This window comes from Dipodomys merriami, unplaced genomic scaffold (assembly GCF_024711535.1).
Source record: "Dipodomys merriami isolate MVZ:Mamm:240054 unplaced genomic scaffold, mDipMer1.0.p SCAF_38, whole genome shotgun sequence".
NCBI classification, from domain to species: domain Eukaryota; kingdom Metazoa; phylum Chordata; class Mammalia; order Rodentia; family Heteromyidae; genus Dipodomys; species Dipodomys merriami.
Window position 1 is genome coordinate 8,610,916 of NW_027205381.1, and position 18,868 is coordinate 8,629,783.

The 18,868-nt window shown below is 42.9% G+C and overlaps 1 protein-coding gene across 1 annotated transcript in view; it reads right to left on the reverse strand.

Moving 5' to 3' along the window:
* Panx1 (pannexin 1) overlaps positions 1-18,868 on the reverse strand; it is a 54,018-nt gene that overhangs the window by 26,513 nt on the left and 8,637 nt on the right. Inside the window, exon 2 of the mRNA XM_069989504.1 lies at positions 1,615-1,754. Coding sequence (XP_069845605.1) covers positions 1,615-1,754 — 140 coding nt within the window. The remainder of the gene's footprint in view (positions 1-1,614; positions 1,755-18,868) is intronic.

The following is an 18,868-nucleotide window of genomic DNA, read 5'->3' on the forward strand; positions in this document are numbered from 1 at the left end:
AAAACATACCCAGATAAAAATCTTTTGAGTTTCTGTTCTCTTCAAAAAATTAATCCTCATTACCATCCCTGCCAACTCATATCAGGCAATCCAGTTATCCATTTTTCTTCCGTGGCTCCCTCAGTGTTTATTAGTCCAGTGACTGGTTACAACTTCACATTTCTGTAATAGCATTATAACAATGAAACTGTAATAGTGTGGATGAAATTTACAAACAAGCTGTTTGAATTGTGAAGCTATGCCTACTTGTGCTGTAGGTCCATGTGATGTGTTGCCCTGGCTACTAAACCATGCAGAGCTAATGAGGACCTGCCCACTGCTAAGGCTGAAAATGAAGGGAAGCCCAACCTAAATACAGACAGGAGTCACTGCAAGTTATCACCATGCCAAACTGAACGCTATTAACAAACATGGAGGAAAACAGGCCTGACTCATAACAAACCAAAAATAAAAATAATGTTTCTTGTTGGGCTCACACCAGTGGCTCATGCCTGTAATCCTAGATACTCAGGAAGCTGAGATCTGAGGATCGCAGTTCAAAGCCAGCCTGGGCAGGAAAGTTTGTGAGACTCTTATCTCCAATTAACCACCAGAAAGCCAGAAGTGGTGCTATGGCTCAAGTGGTAGAGCTCTCACCTTGAGCTGAAGAGCTGAGGGACAGCGCCCAGGCTGAGTTCAAGCCTCACAACTGACAAAAAAAAAAAATGTTTACTGGGTGTCTAGTAGATCAGAGAATTAAACGAACTTGAGCCTTTGGCTCTTTATGTTAAGTGTCTGTGCTTTCCTCCAAGATGAGAGTGCCAAAAGATATAGCAATGTTTTGTTTGTTTTTATGAAGGACAAGAGAGCCAGGGATTAAAACTGAGGACAGGCTGAAACAAAGTCCTGGAAGACTTTTGCATGTAGAAGACTTAATTTCATCACTTCATTAGTTAGAGAATATTCTTCTGCACATACTGGCTAACTCTAGTCCTAGCTCCTTACCACAGAGTTGCTATATACTTCTCTTTCACAGTACTTTCAACCTGTACCTCTTCTCCATAGGATACATTACCTAGATATTGATGTCTCTTACACAGTATTTGCTTCCTACCAGAAAGCAAAGGCATCTATTTCAGAGCTGTGCTGTAGCTACCACCCAGAAAGAGTCATCACTAGGCTTCAGGATGCTTAAGTAACATAGCAGCTAAAAGCATCTGAACTATGTTGGTCCTTACTCTGACCAAGAGACCTTGTGTGTGACAGAAAGGCCATTGACTACCTAAGGATCTATGCACGAATCCTAGCTCTGCACTAGCTAGCTCTGCTTAGTCACACCTTCAGATGCACTGAGAGAGTCTGCTGTGGGTCAGAGGTTCTGCTAGGTATCATTCCACAAAGGCGAGGACGACTTACAAGGTGCCTGCCATCATAGAGCTCAAATCTGAAGAGTACCTGCTTCCCTATCTGCTACATGATGGTGTCAGACCACATCATTCCTGGGGTTCCTTCCGCTGTTCAGGTTTCGTGGTCAGCCACACATCTTCGTGCAGCTGTGCACAGGCAGGGCCTCTCCAGATTCTAGCCTTCCTTTCTATAAAGCACACAGAACATAGGTGAAAGCATGTCCATTACCTTGTGCAGCCACAGTGGCAGGTTTCCAGACCCGCTCGGCAGGGAGCCCTTCTGCTGAACTGCAGCCCAACAATAAGAATCCACAAAGGCAGCCTGGCGCCAGGAGAAAGAACTCGGAGAGAAACAACTTATCTGGGTACCTGAGAAGCAAAACATATTGTTCTGAATGAGTGACAATGCAGTTCCAGACCCTTCCCACACCACCCTCTACTCTTCATTGGTCCTGATTTTAAGGGTCACCTGCCAGGAGAGGGTAGAACTAAGAACAACACTGAGTTCATTGAAAGCTTTGGACCAGGTGTCAGGGGCTCATGCCTGTAATCCTAATTACTCAAGAGACTAAGATCTGAGGACAGGGGTTCAAAGCCAGCCCAGGCAGGAAAGTCATGAGACTCTTATCCTCCATTAACTACCCAAAAGCCAGAAGTGGAGATGTAGCTTAAGATAGAGCACTAGCCTTGAGAGAAAAAGCTAGGGACAGTGCTTAGACCCAGTTCAAGTACCAGTATCAATACACACAAAAGTGTTAGGTATTCTGAGCAACACAGATCATTAGGGCTCAGCTGAAAGGAAACTCTTGGAAGAAGCGAACCAGCATAAAAAAGAAAAAGAACCAAAGTGAAATATATGACTAAACATGGACACAGCCAGTCTCATTTAGGGGAAGAGTTAGGATTCAATGAGTAAGTGACAAGGTGAATCGGTATAGGAAACTGACCTTTGTTTTTGAAACGGCTTTCTGGAGCATTTAGAGCTGAAGGAACACTGGTAATAGATCACTGGAGGGCAAATCAACCACTTCACATGTTGTCGTTAAAAAAGACATAGGCCAAAACTGCACCCCATCAGGTTATATCTAGAAGACTTTATGGCTTCCAACAGAGATGGAGGCTGAATGGGAAATGGGAAAAGCTGGGTTCTGCTTGGGGCTGTGCTGAATATGCTCTCCTAAGAAGGGACTGTAGGACTCAGCTTTCCTCAAATCAAACTGGAGGTGTCACCCTGAAATGCTGCCTCTACACAGGTCAAACTGACACCTGACAGACACTCCACACTCCTGATTCACATAGCATGGCAAGAACTGGCCAACAGCCGTGTCCTCCCCACTGAGTGTGTGTGCCTGGAGCCAGCTTCCCTGGAAAGCTCCTGGCCCCACCGCCCCCCAGGCCCCAGCAAGTGTTACCGAAGGTTACGGTACAGGCAGAGGGACAAGTGGACAGCACCCCCACAAGCAGCACATTCCACTCAACATTGGAACCTAAGTGCCTGAGCTCCAACACAAACTGCATGTAAAATGGATCCTGCCACTCATATCTGACTCACAGCTGACAAAATCTCCAAAACAGGAATGACATTAACACTAGGTTACAGATTCACAGATCTGTGCTGGTTGTAATAAAACAAGAATAGTCATGACAGCACTTACCATAGTACCTGGTTCCTGCCAGTTGCTAAGTGTCATATTTTCCAAGTGAAGCAATAAAATCGTTCTGGTATTCCTTTAATGTATGGCCAACATTCTCCCTTCCTACCTCATAAAGACAGGACAGGGACACTAGGAAGATACCATGCCAGATTTCCCTAGACCCTGGGAACACTAATCCCAGCTACTCAGGAGGCTGAGATCTGAGGATCACAGTTCAAAACTAGCCCAGACAGGAAAGTCCATGAGATCCTTATCTCCAGTTAACGCCAGAGGGAAAAAAAAAATCCGAAGTGCAATTGTGGCTCAAGTGGTAGAGTACTGGTCTTGAGTACAAAAGATCAGGGATAGTGCCCAGGCCCTGAGTTCAAGCTCCAGGATAGGAAAAAAAAAAAAAAAAAAAAAAAGCCAACTTTCTCGCTGGATGGGTGTATGTATGGCTTATATGCCTGGAACAGGAGAGGGAAATGAGGAGTATACTGTCAAGATGGTGGTTTCTGTGGGGCCCGAGGATCTTAGCACCTCTTCCTTTTCAACACATACCTTCATGCCCAAAGATACCAAGAAAGAACTCAGACCCTGGGGAGGAGTTCATGAGGAAAAGGCCTATAATAGGGACACTTCTTGCTATCCAGTGAAGGCATAAATAAGAAAGAGCTGGAGTAGTTAAGTCTCTCTTATTCTATTAAACTTGAGATCTTCTCTTTTTTTTTTGGGAGGGGGTCCAGTTGTGGGGCCTGAACTCTAGGCCTGGGCGCTGTCCCTCAGCTCTTCAGCTCAAGGCTAGCACTCTACCACTTGAGCCACAGCACCACTTCTGGCTTTTTTTTTTTCCTGCTTATATGGTGCTGAAGAATCGAACCCAGGGCCTCAAGCATGCAAGGCAAGCACTCTACCACTGAGCCACCTTCCCAGCCCTAAACTTGAGATCTTGCACGGTATAAAGGAAAGTAATCAGAATGGTACAGGACTCAACCTCACACTGCTCCAGCATTTGTAACTCTTCAAATGCATCCTATGCCATCAATTATCAAGGCTGGGGACACAACAGGAATACAAGGCAGAGAGGCAGTGCTCGGTTACAAATCAATGGCTTCTGATAAATTTCTTGGGAATGTTTATCTAGCCAAACACATACTTAGGAACACAAGCAATGCTGCTAGAATGTTATTAACACCTGCCTGGCCAGGATGTACTTTAGGCAATGTCCTCAGTGAATGTTTTCAACATTTATTAACATTCTCTAGAAAAAAAGTGTATCGAATTCTATCTTGGGATCTCAGGATTTCTAACACCATCAGCCCTTTCAATCACTCCCTCATTTAATAACCTCACAGCCAAATAGGGAGAAAGCCTACTCCCCTTTTACCCTGGAGAAAACTGAAGTTCAGGGAGCTCCGCAGCTCTTCCCTTCCTCTCAGCATTCTTCATCAGGATGATCATGTGGCCAAGCCACAGAATTTCCTACAAGGCTTTGACATAATGGCTAGTCCCAGCAGATGCTCTCTCCAAGTGGCAGGAAAGGGGCGAGGAGCCTGGAAAGAGTCTAGGAAAAGAAACAGATTGCGTTTCACTATAAGCCATTCCTAGTCCAAGGACAGGAAACTGAGAGCCAGGCTTGTGCTAAGGTAGAGGCCCAATTGAGAGTGAAAAGCAGGAGTACAGAACAGCACAGAACCTCAGGGCACAGCAACAGGGACTATACAAGCTGGGCTGTGCAGCCCTCTACCCTCACCCTGGGGACAGAGAGCCTGACTTCCAGGCATCCTGTCAGTGTAGCCAGCTGCTGCAGAGGGATGGAAGTTTGGGCCTTGGACCATCCTGACTCATGTCTCCAAATCATACTGCAGCATCCTTTACCTCACTTACTCTTTAAAACAACAATTGGGGAAGTGGTGCTATGGCTCAAGTGGTAGAGCGCTTGCCTTGAGCTGAAGAGCTGAGGGACAGCACTCAGGCCCAGAGTTCAAGCCCCACGACCGACAAAACAAACACACAAACAAACAAACAAAAAACAACAGTTGGGAGACAAGAAGGTTTGGTATTTCTACATTTTCCTAGTAGTCTTCCGCTAAAGAAACTTTCCCGAATCTCCTTCCTCCACCCACATAAACTGCTGCCTAATTATTCATCCTAAAGTTCCCACCTGATTATGATACATCCTGGCTCAGCACTGCTCTGGGTTACTCCTGCTCTGGGTCCTGATCCAAACCAACAACTGTTGTAACTTGTCTAGGCCTGGCAGGTTTCCAGAGCTGTGCCTTTCCTAATGCTATTCCAGCACCCGAAAGGCTTGTCCTATAGTGCCTGTGTACAACAATGCTACCTTGACAGACCATCCTCCAAGGCCAGGCTCAGGCACCAACCTCTGCATGAAGTGCCATCCCCACAACACCACCAGCACTTCAAAACTATCACAGATGCTCAGAAAATCACCATGAGCCATACAGGCAGATGTGTTTTTATCTCTTCTGGCAATATCTGAAGTCTTGGCAGACAGGGCGCACTCCCTGTCTCTCTCAACTTCATACATTACCTGTGAAACAAACGAAGTACTACTGTGACCGATGTTTTCACGAACAACCAATTGCTGCCATCAGACACTTGAGAAAATCGAGCTCCACACGACCATGCAGCCAAGCTCACATACTCTGCACCACTGTATGGGCTAAACAAGCACTCTAAACAAGGTCCTAGGGAAGGGCCTTTCATGATGCAGACAAGGTAAGAGTTTAAAGCTTATACCCAGAACATTAAAGTATACTACTTCTGGTTGCCCAAAGTTCAGGGGTAGCTGTGTGGCTTTATAGGCGAGTGACTAGCCAAATATGACATAAGTACACAGAAGAAACATGCTCCCTGGGCCACATGGAGGTACTCATAGTATCTGCTAGGTAAGTGACCCAAACCAAACATCTTCTGTCATCTTCCACATGTCTCAGCCTGGAGCCCAGGGCACTATCGTATCGTATGTTCTCCTCAGGTGCAGTCCGGGCTGTCCTTAGTGTGAACTGTGCAGCAGAGGCTCATGATGTAGTGGAAAGCGACACAGGTCAAGGGGAGGAGAAGAAGGGCAAAGGAGAGCAAGGAGCTAGCCCCTGGATTCTCAACGACACCAGTGTGAGCACAAGGACTCTTTCCATTCTTGTCCAACGGCAGCAGGGGAGGCTCTTGTCTATTTCTGTTACTGTTCTCTCTCTCTCTCTCTCTCTCTCTCTCTCTCTCTCTCTCTCTCTCTCTCTCTCTCTCTCTCTCCACTCTCAATACACTTTCTTTCATTTCTTATACATTACTAACATGGGCTATTAGGATAGCAGCTGAGAGCTGAGGTCTGGGCTTCCCCCCACTCCACCTCCATTCCTCTCCTTTCCCTCCCTCCCAAGACCCTGAGTAGGAATATCTTTTCTGGGTTGCCTCCACACTAAAGTGCTATGGGGCAGCATAGGAATCAAACCTCCTGAGGAGCTAATGAAGCGCATCAAAAATCAAAATATGACTAGAGAGATGCAGTTAAATTGCTGATAGAACTTGAAAAGAACTTTCACATGGAAGGGATTATAAGCTGAAATCAGAGTCCCATTTCAGGAAGCCAAGAAAGGCTGGCTGATGAGAACTAGCCCTTACTGTGTACTTCTGACCCCGACTTAAAGGTGAGGAAAGAGAGAGATCAAGACCTCACAATAGCAGCACTGGAACATCAACCCTGGCCTACACCTCCAATCACAAGGAAGAAGAGACAAAGGCACAGGTTATTGAAGAAAACGGTGTCAGAAATGGGGAATGAGAAGAAATAAACTACAGAGTTTCTTAGAGGGGAAAAGAGGGAGTATTTCATACCTGTAAGAAAATATAAGTGCTCTTTATAACCAAAACCTGAAAATGGAATGGAAATAAATTTCTTTCTCATCAGACAAAGCTGGTTCATAGGATTCTTTTTTTCATACCTTATAATCCTGGCTTTTAAAGAAAATGTACTAGGGCTCCTTTGTGACAATGGGCAAACACATGTATCTATCTTAAAAAAAAAAAATCCTGAAGTAGCTGTACAAAAGGGTTTCAATTCAGCATGTCAGTGAGTACAATACAACTTGATCAATATCATCCCTTCCATCAATTCTCCCTATCTTTCCAAGATCTACCAATTCCCTCAACTTACCTAGTTCCATTTTCACATATGAACACTGAACGATATGTTCCTCTTTAAAAAAATTTCTTTGTGCTGTCCTGGGACTTGAACTCAAGAACTGAGCAGTCCCTGAGCTATTTGCTCAAGACTAGAGCTCTACCACTTGATCCACAGTTCTACTTTCAGCATTTTTGGGGTAGTTTATTGGAGATAAGGGTCTCACAGACTTTCCTGTACATATCACCTGATGTAGAAGAAGTAGTTGTAATGTCAAAGCTCATAGAATTCACAAACATTATAGAACATGATAATGACAATTTGCCTTGTGAAGGTTATAATGTGTTTGTGACTTTAAATATCATTATACTACAATACTGTGAAATTTATGTAATCACTTAATATCATAAAAATATTTTTTAAAATATTTAAAGCCAGTCCAGCTTCCAACTGTGATCTTCTGATCTCTGCTGCATGAGTAGCTAGGATTACAGGCATGAGCCATGGTTGCCCGGCATACATCTCTCTCTAAATAAGTTCCAAATACTTTACTAAGCCCCACTGTTCAGAACAAGAAACAAAACATTCATCATCTTAGAATGTATAATTTCCTATTTAATGTTCCAAAAGGCCGATCAATAAAGCAACTCTCTTACTACCAGAAGAGAATGATCAGACTACATGGTCTAGATGTGACCCACATTGCCCACAGCCAAAGATGAAACTATAAGCTAGTAAGCCTAACCAGAGCCTCTTCAAGGCTCCTTTAATTCTATCAGGAACACTGGTGTAGCAATAGGATCTTCCAAGTACTAGAACAGAAGTGAAGAGAAACTGGACAGGGGCCATGACCACAAGTAACCATGGGGCCAGGCGTATTTCCCCATCAGGGGCAAAAGACAGGGAACTAAGTGGCCGACGTGGGGTTTTTCTTTTGTGGTGGCAAATCCAGGATCTTAGCGTCTGTGTGTGTGAACACACACACACACAAACACACACACACACACACACACACACACACACGACAACTATCTCATGAATAAAAGTTCTGTGACTACATACCACATTGAAAAGTAAAGCAAAAGAGTCATTCAACTATGTATTAAAGATGTAAAAAAGAGTAACATTAAAGATATTTTCTCATCTGAGATTAACTATCTCAGAAATAACATCAGAGATGCCTAGCACAGTCAAAGTGATTGACATTTTGTTGTATTTGCTTCATCCTCCCCCACCCACCCCTGAAACCTGGTTTATTAGAAGAAAAGGAAAATTTTTCTGGACACAAAGAAATTTTTATCCAAAGAAAATAAAATCTATTAAAAGCTACCAGAATATGGATGATTAGATAAGTACAACATAGAAAAGAAAGATAAAGACAAACTCTATATCTCTGAAGTTCTGAGAAAAACCTTGGAGGAGAAACCTTAGAGGGAAACGGGGAAATATACAAGAGAGGAATCCATCAGCTGCACTGGACACTGATGAAAATGAACTAAGCAACTCAAGGGCAAAGATGGGAGGGAGAGAATGAGAGGGAAAGAGGGAACAGCTTACACTAAGTAAAAGGAAAGAAATGTACATATTACCCGATTTGGAAGAAACAGTTGTATTGTCAAAACTCATAGAATTCACGAACATTATAGACCATGATAATGACAATTTGCCTTGTGAAGATTAAAATGTGTTTCTGACCTTAAGTATCACTATCCCACAATACTGTGAAATTTATGTAATCACTTAATCTCAATAAAAAAATTAAAAAATTATTGTAAAGGTGATGTACAGAAGGGTTACAGTTATATGACAGGTAACAAATATTTCTTTTTGAACAGTGTTACTAACTCCCTCATTTTCTCCCAGTTTTTCAATTTTTTTTCAGACCTACAGAAAAGTTAAAAGGATATTACAAAGACATCTCATACTGTTCATACCTGGCCATAAGCCCTCTCTCTATGTATGTCTATAAGCCCACGGGCCATACATGACTGGAAAAGTCATTTAGTACACGGCTATACAAATATATATATGGCTATACACATTTTCTTCTCATCTTCTTAGCTGCCAACAGCCATGGGCCTTTATTAATACTTTCATAAGACTCACAAAATTGGCCCTTGGCAGAAAAAAATATTCTCCATCCCTGGAACATATACATTCTTATCCACCTATGTGTGTGTGTGCGCGCGCGCATGCAAGTGCATGCACACACACATATATGCACGCAAGTCCTAGGACTTGAACTCAGGATCTAGGTGTTGTCCCTAAGCTTTTGTGCTTAAGGCTAGCACTCTACCACTTGGGCTTTCCTGCCCAGAATGGCTTTGAACCATTATTCTCAGATCTCAGGCTCCTGAGTGGCTAGGATTTCAGGCAACACTGGTGCCTGGGTTTTTTTGTTTTTTTTGTTTTTTTCCCCCAGTCCCTTAAGGGTTACTTGCAGAGATTTATCATCCTTAAATCCAAGAACATTCTCTTCACCCAATGCAATCACCCAACTAAAACATACCCTGGACATAATCTGTTATCTATACAGATTGAGTATTCCTTATCCCCTTCGATATGAAGTGTTTCAGATTTCAGAATATTTGTGTAAACTTTAATGGTTGAGCATTCACATAACCTGAAAAATGTGAAATGCTCCAGATTTTAGAATATTTTGGATTTCAGATTTTTCAAACTAGGGATCCCCAATCTATATCCATATTTCCAAAACTATTCTTTACACCAACTTGTCTGCTCTCCAATCAGGACCCAATTCTGTACCGCACACTGAGTTTAGTTCTCATGGTCACTTGATCCTGGAATGGTCTACAGCCTTTCTCTATCATTCACAACACTGAGATGTGATAGCGGATAGTCACAAGCTCACTGCTTTGTACAATTATCCCATCCCACTGCCTAGATTTGTGTTTGTATATTCTGCAGTATGGGAGGAATTCTATGGAAGGACTTGGGTTTTCTCCAGGATACCACCTTGAGAAGTGCCGGATGACAGTTCTTCCATGATGACATTGGTCAAGATTCCATCAGTCAAGTCTCTACTATAAAAGTGCCTTTTTCCCCTGTAAAATACTGAGACATCTAAGTGAAGATTCTTGGAAACCATGTCAATATTGTATTAGGTATGCATCATATTCCTCTTCTACTTGCTTCCTCCATTACTTTTATTTGATAGCTCAAACCATTCATATGGTAAAAAAAAAATCACACATAAACCAATGTGACTTCCATATCATATTGCTATCACTCCCCTCAGTCAGTACTGTTTACCTCAGCTCTGATCACTGCCCCATCCTAACACAGGATCAACCCTTTGAAGGGACAGTATTTAGTGAACATCCTGTGAGAAAAGAATTCAATGTTCTCGTTCTATCTGATAACAGAAACTTGTGAGCTAGTTAACATTATTCTCATTTAAAGATGAGGAAACAGAGGTTCAGAGATGTTAAATGAGTCCATACTTGGCCAAGGTAAAATTCAAACATGAGTATGTTTGTACTCTTCCCTCACCACTATGACACCAAAGGAACACATGAACAGTGACAGGGGAGGAGTAAAAGCAGAAGAAAACCTGGAAAACCCGGTCGGAGGTGTCACTGAGATTAGACTAGTACATGAGACCATCCAATACATATGAGGTACAAGGAAAGGGCCAGCATCAATCTCCTGTAACGTGATCCTGAGATCAAAGCCCATGTTCTTGAAAAAATGTCATCAAAAAATACAGGTCAGGGGCTAGGAAGGTGGCTCAGTGGTAGAGCGCTTGCCTTGCATGCATGAGGCCCTGGGTTTGATTCCTCAGCACCACATAAGCAAAAAGAAAAAAGTCAGAAGTGGCGCTGTGGCTCAAGTGGTAGAGCGCTAGCCTTGAGCTGAAGAGCTGAGGGACAGCGCCCAGGCCCAGAGTTCAGGTCCCATGACTGGACCAAAAAAAAAAAAAAAATACAGGTCAGCCGGGAGCAAGTGGCTCATGCCTGTAATCCTACCTACTCAGGAGGCTGAGATCTGAGGATCAGGTTCAAAGGCAGCCCAGGCAGAAAAGTCCATAAGATTCTTATCTTAATAAACCACCAAAAAGTGGTGCTAGAGCGCTAGCTTTGAGCTGAAGAGCTGAGGGACAGAGCCCAGGCCCAGAGTTCAAGCCCCATGACCAACCAAAAAAAAAAAATATATATATATATATATAGGTCAGCCAGGTCCCAGTGGCTCATGCCTAGCTAAAGAGGATCATAGTTGGAGGCTAGCCCAGTCAGGAAAGTCTATAAGATTCTAATCTCCAATTAACTTCCAAAGCTGGAAGTGGAGCTACGGCTCAAGAGGTAGAATATTAGCTCAAAAAGAATACCCACGACCGACAAAAAAAAAAAAAAAAAAAAAAAAAAAAAGAATACCAAGGCTCTGAGTTCAAGCCCTAGGACTTGCACAAAACAAAACACAACAACAACAAAAACAAGATCTATCCATGGAAGGAAAGGTCAGATGGAATAAACATCATCAAAAGTCACAAGAACCTGACATGTCAGAATCAGGAAATAAATCCTGCAGCAACCTGACTGGTTATACGTCCACTTATGCTGGTTACACTTCCGGTTTTGGGGTTGCACACTGGGAGAAACTGAGCGTGGTCCCAAGATGAACATGAGAAACAAATGCAGCTAAAAAAAAAGTGTGTGAGAGAGAAGAGAGGTCAGTATAAATGTTAAAGAACTGACCCATTAAGGCTGGGGGCTGTTTGACAGATGCCTTTAAGTACTAGTGTCAGAACAAAACTACTGTCAACTGATGTTCACTAATACAGTGAAACAAAATACAAGTTACTTAGCAATGGAGGGACTTAAGCCTAAAGAGGAAAAATTATGTTAGTCTTCTATAGAGGCTTTAAACCCCTTATTCCTGAATGTTACTTTTAAAAAGATCACATAATGGGCTGGGAAGGTGATTCAGTCAGTGGTAGAGTGTTAGCCTTACATGCATGAGTCCCTGGGTTTGACTCTTCCAGCAGAAAAAGCTGGAAGTAGCACTGTGGCTCAAGTGGTAGAGCACTAGCCTTAAGCTAAAAAAGAGCTGAGAGACAGTGCCTAGGCCCAGAGTTCAGGCCCCATGACCAACAAAAAAAAAAAAGATCACATAAGCCAGGCATCAGTGTCTCATGCTTGTAATCCCAGCTAACCAGGAGGCTGAGCTAAGGACTGCACTTCAAAGCCAAGAAGGATGGGACAATCCATCAAGCTCGTATTGCCAATTAACAACCAAAAAGCTGGAAATGGCACTGTGACTCAAAGCTTAAGGACAGTGCTCAGGCCCTGAATTCAAACCACAAGACTGACTCAAAAAAAAAAAAAAAAATCTCATTATATACAGTAAGCATTAGGTTTCTTTTACTTCCTAACATGTTCCTCTCTAAACTTAAATTTCATTTGTAAAACTTTATAGGATTCCTAGAATCATAAAAGAATATGCCTGCCACAGTCCTAGCATGTGACCAAAATTCAATAAATAACAGCTAAGGTTTTTATTTCTATTTGTCACGCACAGTGGCACAGTGTAGGTTGCAGGACTCCTTTGGCACAGTGTATGTATAATCTCTTCAGTGCACTTATGGTTATTTAAATTACCCATTTACCTATAGTTTTCTAAAACTGAAACAAACACATCATGGAAAGCCTTGAAAACCTTGAAGCTGATATTTTAAAAGATCACATATTTTTCATGAAACAAAATGGAAGTTATTTAGTGACAGAGGGACTTGGCCTAAAGAGGAAAAATGCAACATCATTAAGTCCTTTCTCATGATCTCTTTCACAGATGTCTTAAAAAAAAAAAAAAAAGCTATCTTTTTGAAAAAGCTATCTTTTAAAAGTTCCTGAAACAAAAGAGCCCTTTGGTGGAGAAGGCCATGGGCTACACTCAACACTGAATCAAAGATTAGTAACTGAGAAATTGAAAAGAACTTCCAAGAACTGTTACCATTCTGCAGACCATGAGTCATGGGACTTTTCTGCAAATACAAGGACACTGTAGTCCCTAGGGACACTGCTGAGCCACACCTCCAGAGAACAAGGACATTCTAAATGGATGTAAGTTTCACAGTACAGATGCAGATTCTAATGCCACACATGCTCTTTATTTTTCTTCACGGAATCTCAATAAACAAAATAGATTTTCAAGTTTTTCACCAGAGCAGAGTTTAGTCCCAGGTGTTCTTTGTGACAACAAAACACCAAAAAGAGGCAAAGTGATGCCCTCCTACAGACTGCATGCTTTCATTTCTACACAAGGCAACACAAATGAAGGCACTCAGAGCAACAGCACTGAGGTTACAGCAAAAAGCATTCACTGTGTTTAAAAATGTTTTTGAAAAGGGAGCAGAGGACGGTAATGTAATACAAGAGGGGGTGAATTTTATCAAAGTACACTGTGTACCTGTATGGAAATGTCACAATGAAATCCCTTTGTTCCGTTAATATATAATAACAAAAACGGGAAGGGACTTGCCATGGGCACGGTACATATTTGAGGACTCAAAGAAAAAGGGGCCATGGTCTCTGTCCTCCCAGGGCTAAGAGTCCAAATGGGAAGAGATGAGAAAAGAAATATTGCATGAGAAGTCAGGCACCAAGGACTCATATCTGTAAGCCTAGTTATTCAGGAGATTGAGATCAGAGGATCTCAGTGTGAAGCCAGCCTAGACAGAAAAGTCTACAAGACTCCATGTTCTAATAATCAGCAAAAAGCTGGACTGAAGATGTGGCTAAAGTTGCAAACCATCAACAGTGAGAAAGCAAACCAAGAGAGGACAAGGCCCCTGCGTTCAAACCCCAGCACTGACAAAAATAAAAACAAAGATCGCATAAGAGGATAATGGCTGAACCACAGCATAAACTCATATTCAGAAAGAATCTAGGGGAAAACAGCACATACCAGTACCTTGAGTGTTTGGAGTGTGGACAGCCTATTTGGAACAGGGTATAGAATACTTCCCTAAATCACAAAATATAGCTGGGTGTCAAGAGCAGGAGCATTCTGTGATTTGATTCTAGAAGTGTGGAGAGGGCTTGGCAGGGTGGAGCAGGGGATCAGGACTTGTGCTTTAGCATCTCAGGCACTATAATCCATGCACCCATACTCCTAATGCCCCACCACAATCTGCTGGGGATGAGGCACTGAACTGGGAAGAGCTAGCTGCAAGTCCCAGAAAGCAAGCACTCCAATTGGAATCTCAGGAGAGGAACAGAGATTCTGTCCATGCTGATCAGCCACCTCTGAGCTGGGGAAATGTTGACAGGGCTCAGGTCACTCACTCAAACATACAACAAAAGGGCAGACAGTCTACACAGCAGGAGCTGAGAACTCAGGCTCCGGAATGAATATGCAGAGCTCTAGGTGCCCACAACATGAAACCTGAGCCCCACTAGCCAAGAACTGTGGCTCTTCTGTAAGGGTCAAAATAGGAGTGGGGTTAGAGGTGGGATGAGAGTTTAAAAACATGTTTGATTTTTTTTTAAAAGAAGGATTGTGTCATTAACAAATAGCTTACACTAAGTGTTTGAAGCTTTGCAGCTTCAGTGTATTTAGAGCTCGGATACTTTTTACGACCATCTCACTTGCTGAGAAAACTGGGGCAGGGGGAAATCACACAGCTTGTTCAAGGCCTCAAACCAAAGGGTTCAAAATCCAGGCAGTCTGACTTAGAAGCTCACATCTTAAGCACCCCACCATCCACAAACATTTTTAAAGACTTGTTAAGGAAAATGTCATGCCTACATGTCTGCAGCACATAAGGGTATCAACATACAGAGGCTGTGTGCCAAAATGCAGAGGGTTCTGAGGGCAAGGGAGGTCTAAGTGCAGAAGCTGGAGCCCATTTCCCCCCTGGTAAGCGGCTCCTTCCAGGGACCTAGCTAGGTAGGCCTTCTGGGACTGCCAGTTTCTCTCAGGCCTTCAGTAGACAGTGCTCCTGCTATGCCAGGTAACAAGCCAACTGTGGAGGCCTACCCCACGGCTGGCTCACCACCACCATGCACAGCCTAACTCCATGCCAGCCAAGCTCCAAAAACTACCGTACAGCCCAGAGCATACCTGATGAATGTAATCATGCAAGAGGCAGCTTAAAAGCTGCTTTTACCAGGCCTGTGAATTCACTAATAAATAGTGAATAGCAGAATAAAAGCTGAGTGCACAACCCCTATTTGTAGCTGTGCCCTTTGATCTGAGCCCTTTTCTCCTCTGCAGACACCACCAGGAAGGACAAGTTACTACCTAATAAGCACCTTGTGGAAAAAAGGCAAAGTTCCCCTCATTTTCCTGTGGCAAAAGGTGACACTGCCCCCAAAGAAAGCTATTAAAAGCTACGACCATCTGCCAATGACCCATCCTTATCAATCCTTAGATAAGGGACCTTGGAATTGAATTACCTGCTTTAACTACATAAACTTTCTCACCTGTAAGTACCTCAGAGCCTGCCTGTGAGTTGGGATGGTTTAACTATGCATAACTTTCTTACTCCATGCTCCCAAATCTCTCTACTTATCCCAAGAAAAATGTCTGTACCCAGAGGAAAATACCTGAAAGTGGCTGAAGATGTATTGAAATGCTGTCTCCCCACAGTTACCATGGGATACATCTCCTTTCTCTGCCCTTCACCATGTCTCTTTATATGGTATGTACAGGTGAGTAGCCAGACTAAAAACATGAAACTCTTGAAGTTTGGACTTGGTGTCTAAAAATCTTGATTTTACATATACAAGGCCATACGCAAATAATACGCAATTAAACTAACCAAAGTATGGTATGTTCTGGAATGGATTGAAACCAACAGTTTAACAAAATGGATGAAGCTGATGGAGTTTAATGAGAGGGTGACAGACAAATGGAGAGGAGTGGTGGCACAGCCCCAATACTCAATGCTCAAAATATACATAGATGAAAATGGAACCACCTAACTTGAGGTGGGGCAGGGGGAGGGTGTTTTCATTGGGATAGACAGGAGAAAACCACGGAAGAGGTGCTGCTGATCAAGAGACATTGTACTCATAAAATGATGTGTTGAAGTAAAATCCCTTTATACAACTACTTAAAGATAATATTAAAATTAAAACTCAGGGAAGTGGCGCTGTAGCTCAAGTGGTAGAGCGCTCGCCTTGAGCTGAAGAGCTGAGGGACAGCGCCCGGCCCCAGAGTTCAAGCCCCACAACCGACCAAAAAAAAAAAAGAAAAGAAAAGAAAATTAAAACTCAGATCTGAAGATTATGGTTCAAAACCAGCCTAGGCAGGAAAGTCCATGAGACTGTTACCTCCAATGAAGCACTATAAGGGGAAAAAAGCCTCAGTTTTAACCACATCAACTGCAGCATCTTCAGGACAAGGAGTTACCAGGCTTCCTATAGAGCTATCAGCAAAAGCTTCTGATGAACTTTTCTGAAACAGCTGCCCTACTCAAAGCACCAAGACATACTGACGCTGAAGGTCTCAAAGTACACCCGTTGGTGAGTAATGGCCAACATTTGTCCATTCTTCACCAAGCATCTTAGGTAATATTTACTTTATTAATTTTATTTTGGCACTGGAGATAGAACCCAGGGCCTCCTGAATGCTAGCCAAACACTGTAACTTTAGCCATGTCCTAGTCCTTTGATTTGTTTTATAAAACAAGGTCTCCCTAACTTTTCCCAGGCTGTGCCTGTCTCCAGAGTAACTGGGATTACATAAGTGTACCATCACACCCAGACTTGAGCTAAGATTTCAAAATTTTCATAGCAAAAAGAGAGCCTTGATTTTTACTTTGAATGAAATCTAAAATCCAATTTCCCAAATCTCATGATCAGATCCCTGCTCATCTCTTTACAGCACCCATGAACAGTATATGCACACACATATATGCATGCACATACACATACATTCACACACTCAGGACCAATTACAACAACTTTCCTTCAGTTTCTCAAAAAAATAAAGTACTCCATTCTTTAAAAAACAAAAAACTAAACAGCTTCGTTCACTAGTGGGCCATCCAGCCCACGGCTCTCTTCCTGGGCAAAGCCATTAGGTCTGCCCCACACCATTGAGGCTCCCTCACCACAGCTCTTGTCCACAGCACTTTATGTAGCCAGCATCCCAGGGAAGCCAGCTCCCCTGGGCGGTGGTGAGCTCCCAGGACCTGTCCACTGCTTCGCTGGAAGATTCCAGTTTGTAGCAAGAATAAAGCACACGCATGAGTGCTCAATGTAAAGGGAGAAAAACAATGAAGAAAAGGACAAGGCAGGCATGAAACATAATGGTTCCTGAACTGAGAAAGTACAGGATTGCATCCAAAAACTAACTTTAGTCATGTCCTCATACTAGGGGAGGGGGAGAGGAGATGATAATCCAAGGGGAGATGGCTTGTGGTCACACATATGGATATCTGGACCTGGCTGTTAAAAAAAAATACTGCCTGGATAACTAGTATATGTCTGGGACAAGCAGAAAAGGTCAAAAGCTATGTACATATGACCAGATAAGATGATGTTAAGCAAAATGAACCCCAAGATAGGGACTCAAGTGCTTTTTTCTTTCTTGCTATTGTTTCTAACGTATTTATAAGGTACTATGTGATTTCTTTGGTTTCTTTGTATGTTTCTCCCCCACAGTATTACCCCTGTTTTCACTGTATTCAATGTCGGTATAATTTGGGGAGGGGAAGGGAAAAAACAAAATGTTTAAATAGGAATTCAGGTTGACCCAATGTAACAGTGAGATGTACAAGACACTATGTTGAAAAAGGAACTTTACAATTTAGTGGGGGGTGGGGGAGTTGTGGAGATGGGAGGGAAGGGATAGTAGGGGGAAAACAAAGGAGGAGGCAACAATGCTTGATAAGAAATGTACTCATTACCTTGCTTATATACTATACTCTGTACAGTAGTTTCATAATAAAAAAACTTATTTAAAAAAAAAAAACCACTTGATGCTAGTAATCCTATCTCCTGAAGAGGGTGAGATGCAAATGTTCACAGGTCACAGCTAGCCTGTACAGCAAAAGTCCACAAGATTCCATATCTAGAATAACCAGTCAAAAAGCCAGGCTGGAGGTGTGGCTTAAGTGGTAGAATTCCTGCCAAGAAAGCACAAGGTTGTGAGTTCAAATCCCTGCACTGGCAAAAAAAAAAAAAAGGAAAGAAGGGAGAAAGGAAGGGAGAGAGGGAGGGAGGGAGGGAGGGAGGAAGAAGAGAGGCACATAAAAGGGTTCTTTCATTTCTTAAAAGAAAACATGTCAGTTCTGCTCCCATGAATGAGAACACAAAGGCTCAGTAGTGTTTTCACAAAAGGAATGAAGCCTTATTAAGAAGAAGAATGTTATAACTATTAGTCCTGGAGCTGTCCTCCTGTCAGGAGCACTGAGGGAACGACAGATGGTCACAGTCATAGTCACCAGCACCAACACTCACCCCAGCCAAGCCTGCAGAGCCCACAGAAAGGCCTGAGCCTGACTCCAATCCAGGGGTGGCTCACATTTCTGCCAAGTGCCTTCAGATTATAACGCTTACCCAGGGTTCAGTCAGCTAACTTACTTTTACTGAGCACCAGCCTCATTCCACTCTGACCTCATTCTATTTTTGCCTCAGCACAGCTATCTGATTGCAAACAACCACCTAGTACCAACAAGTAACACCCATCCTACCTACCAAGGTGCAACCAAGTAAGAGCTCTCAGAAAAGTAGTCTCTC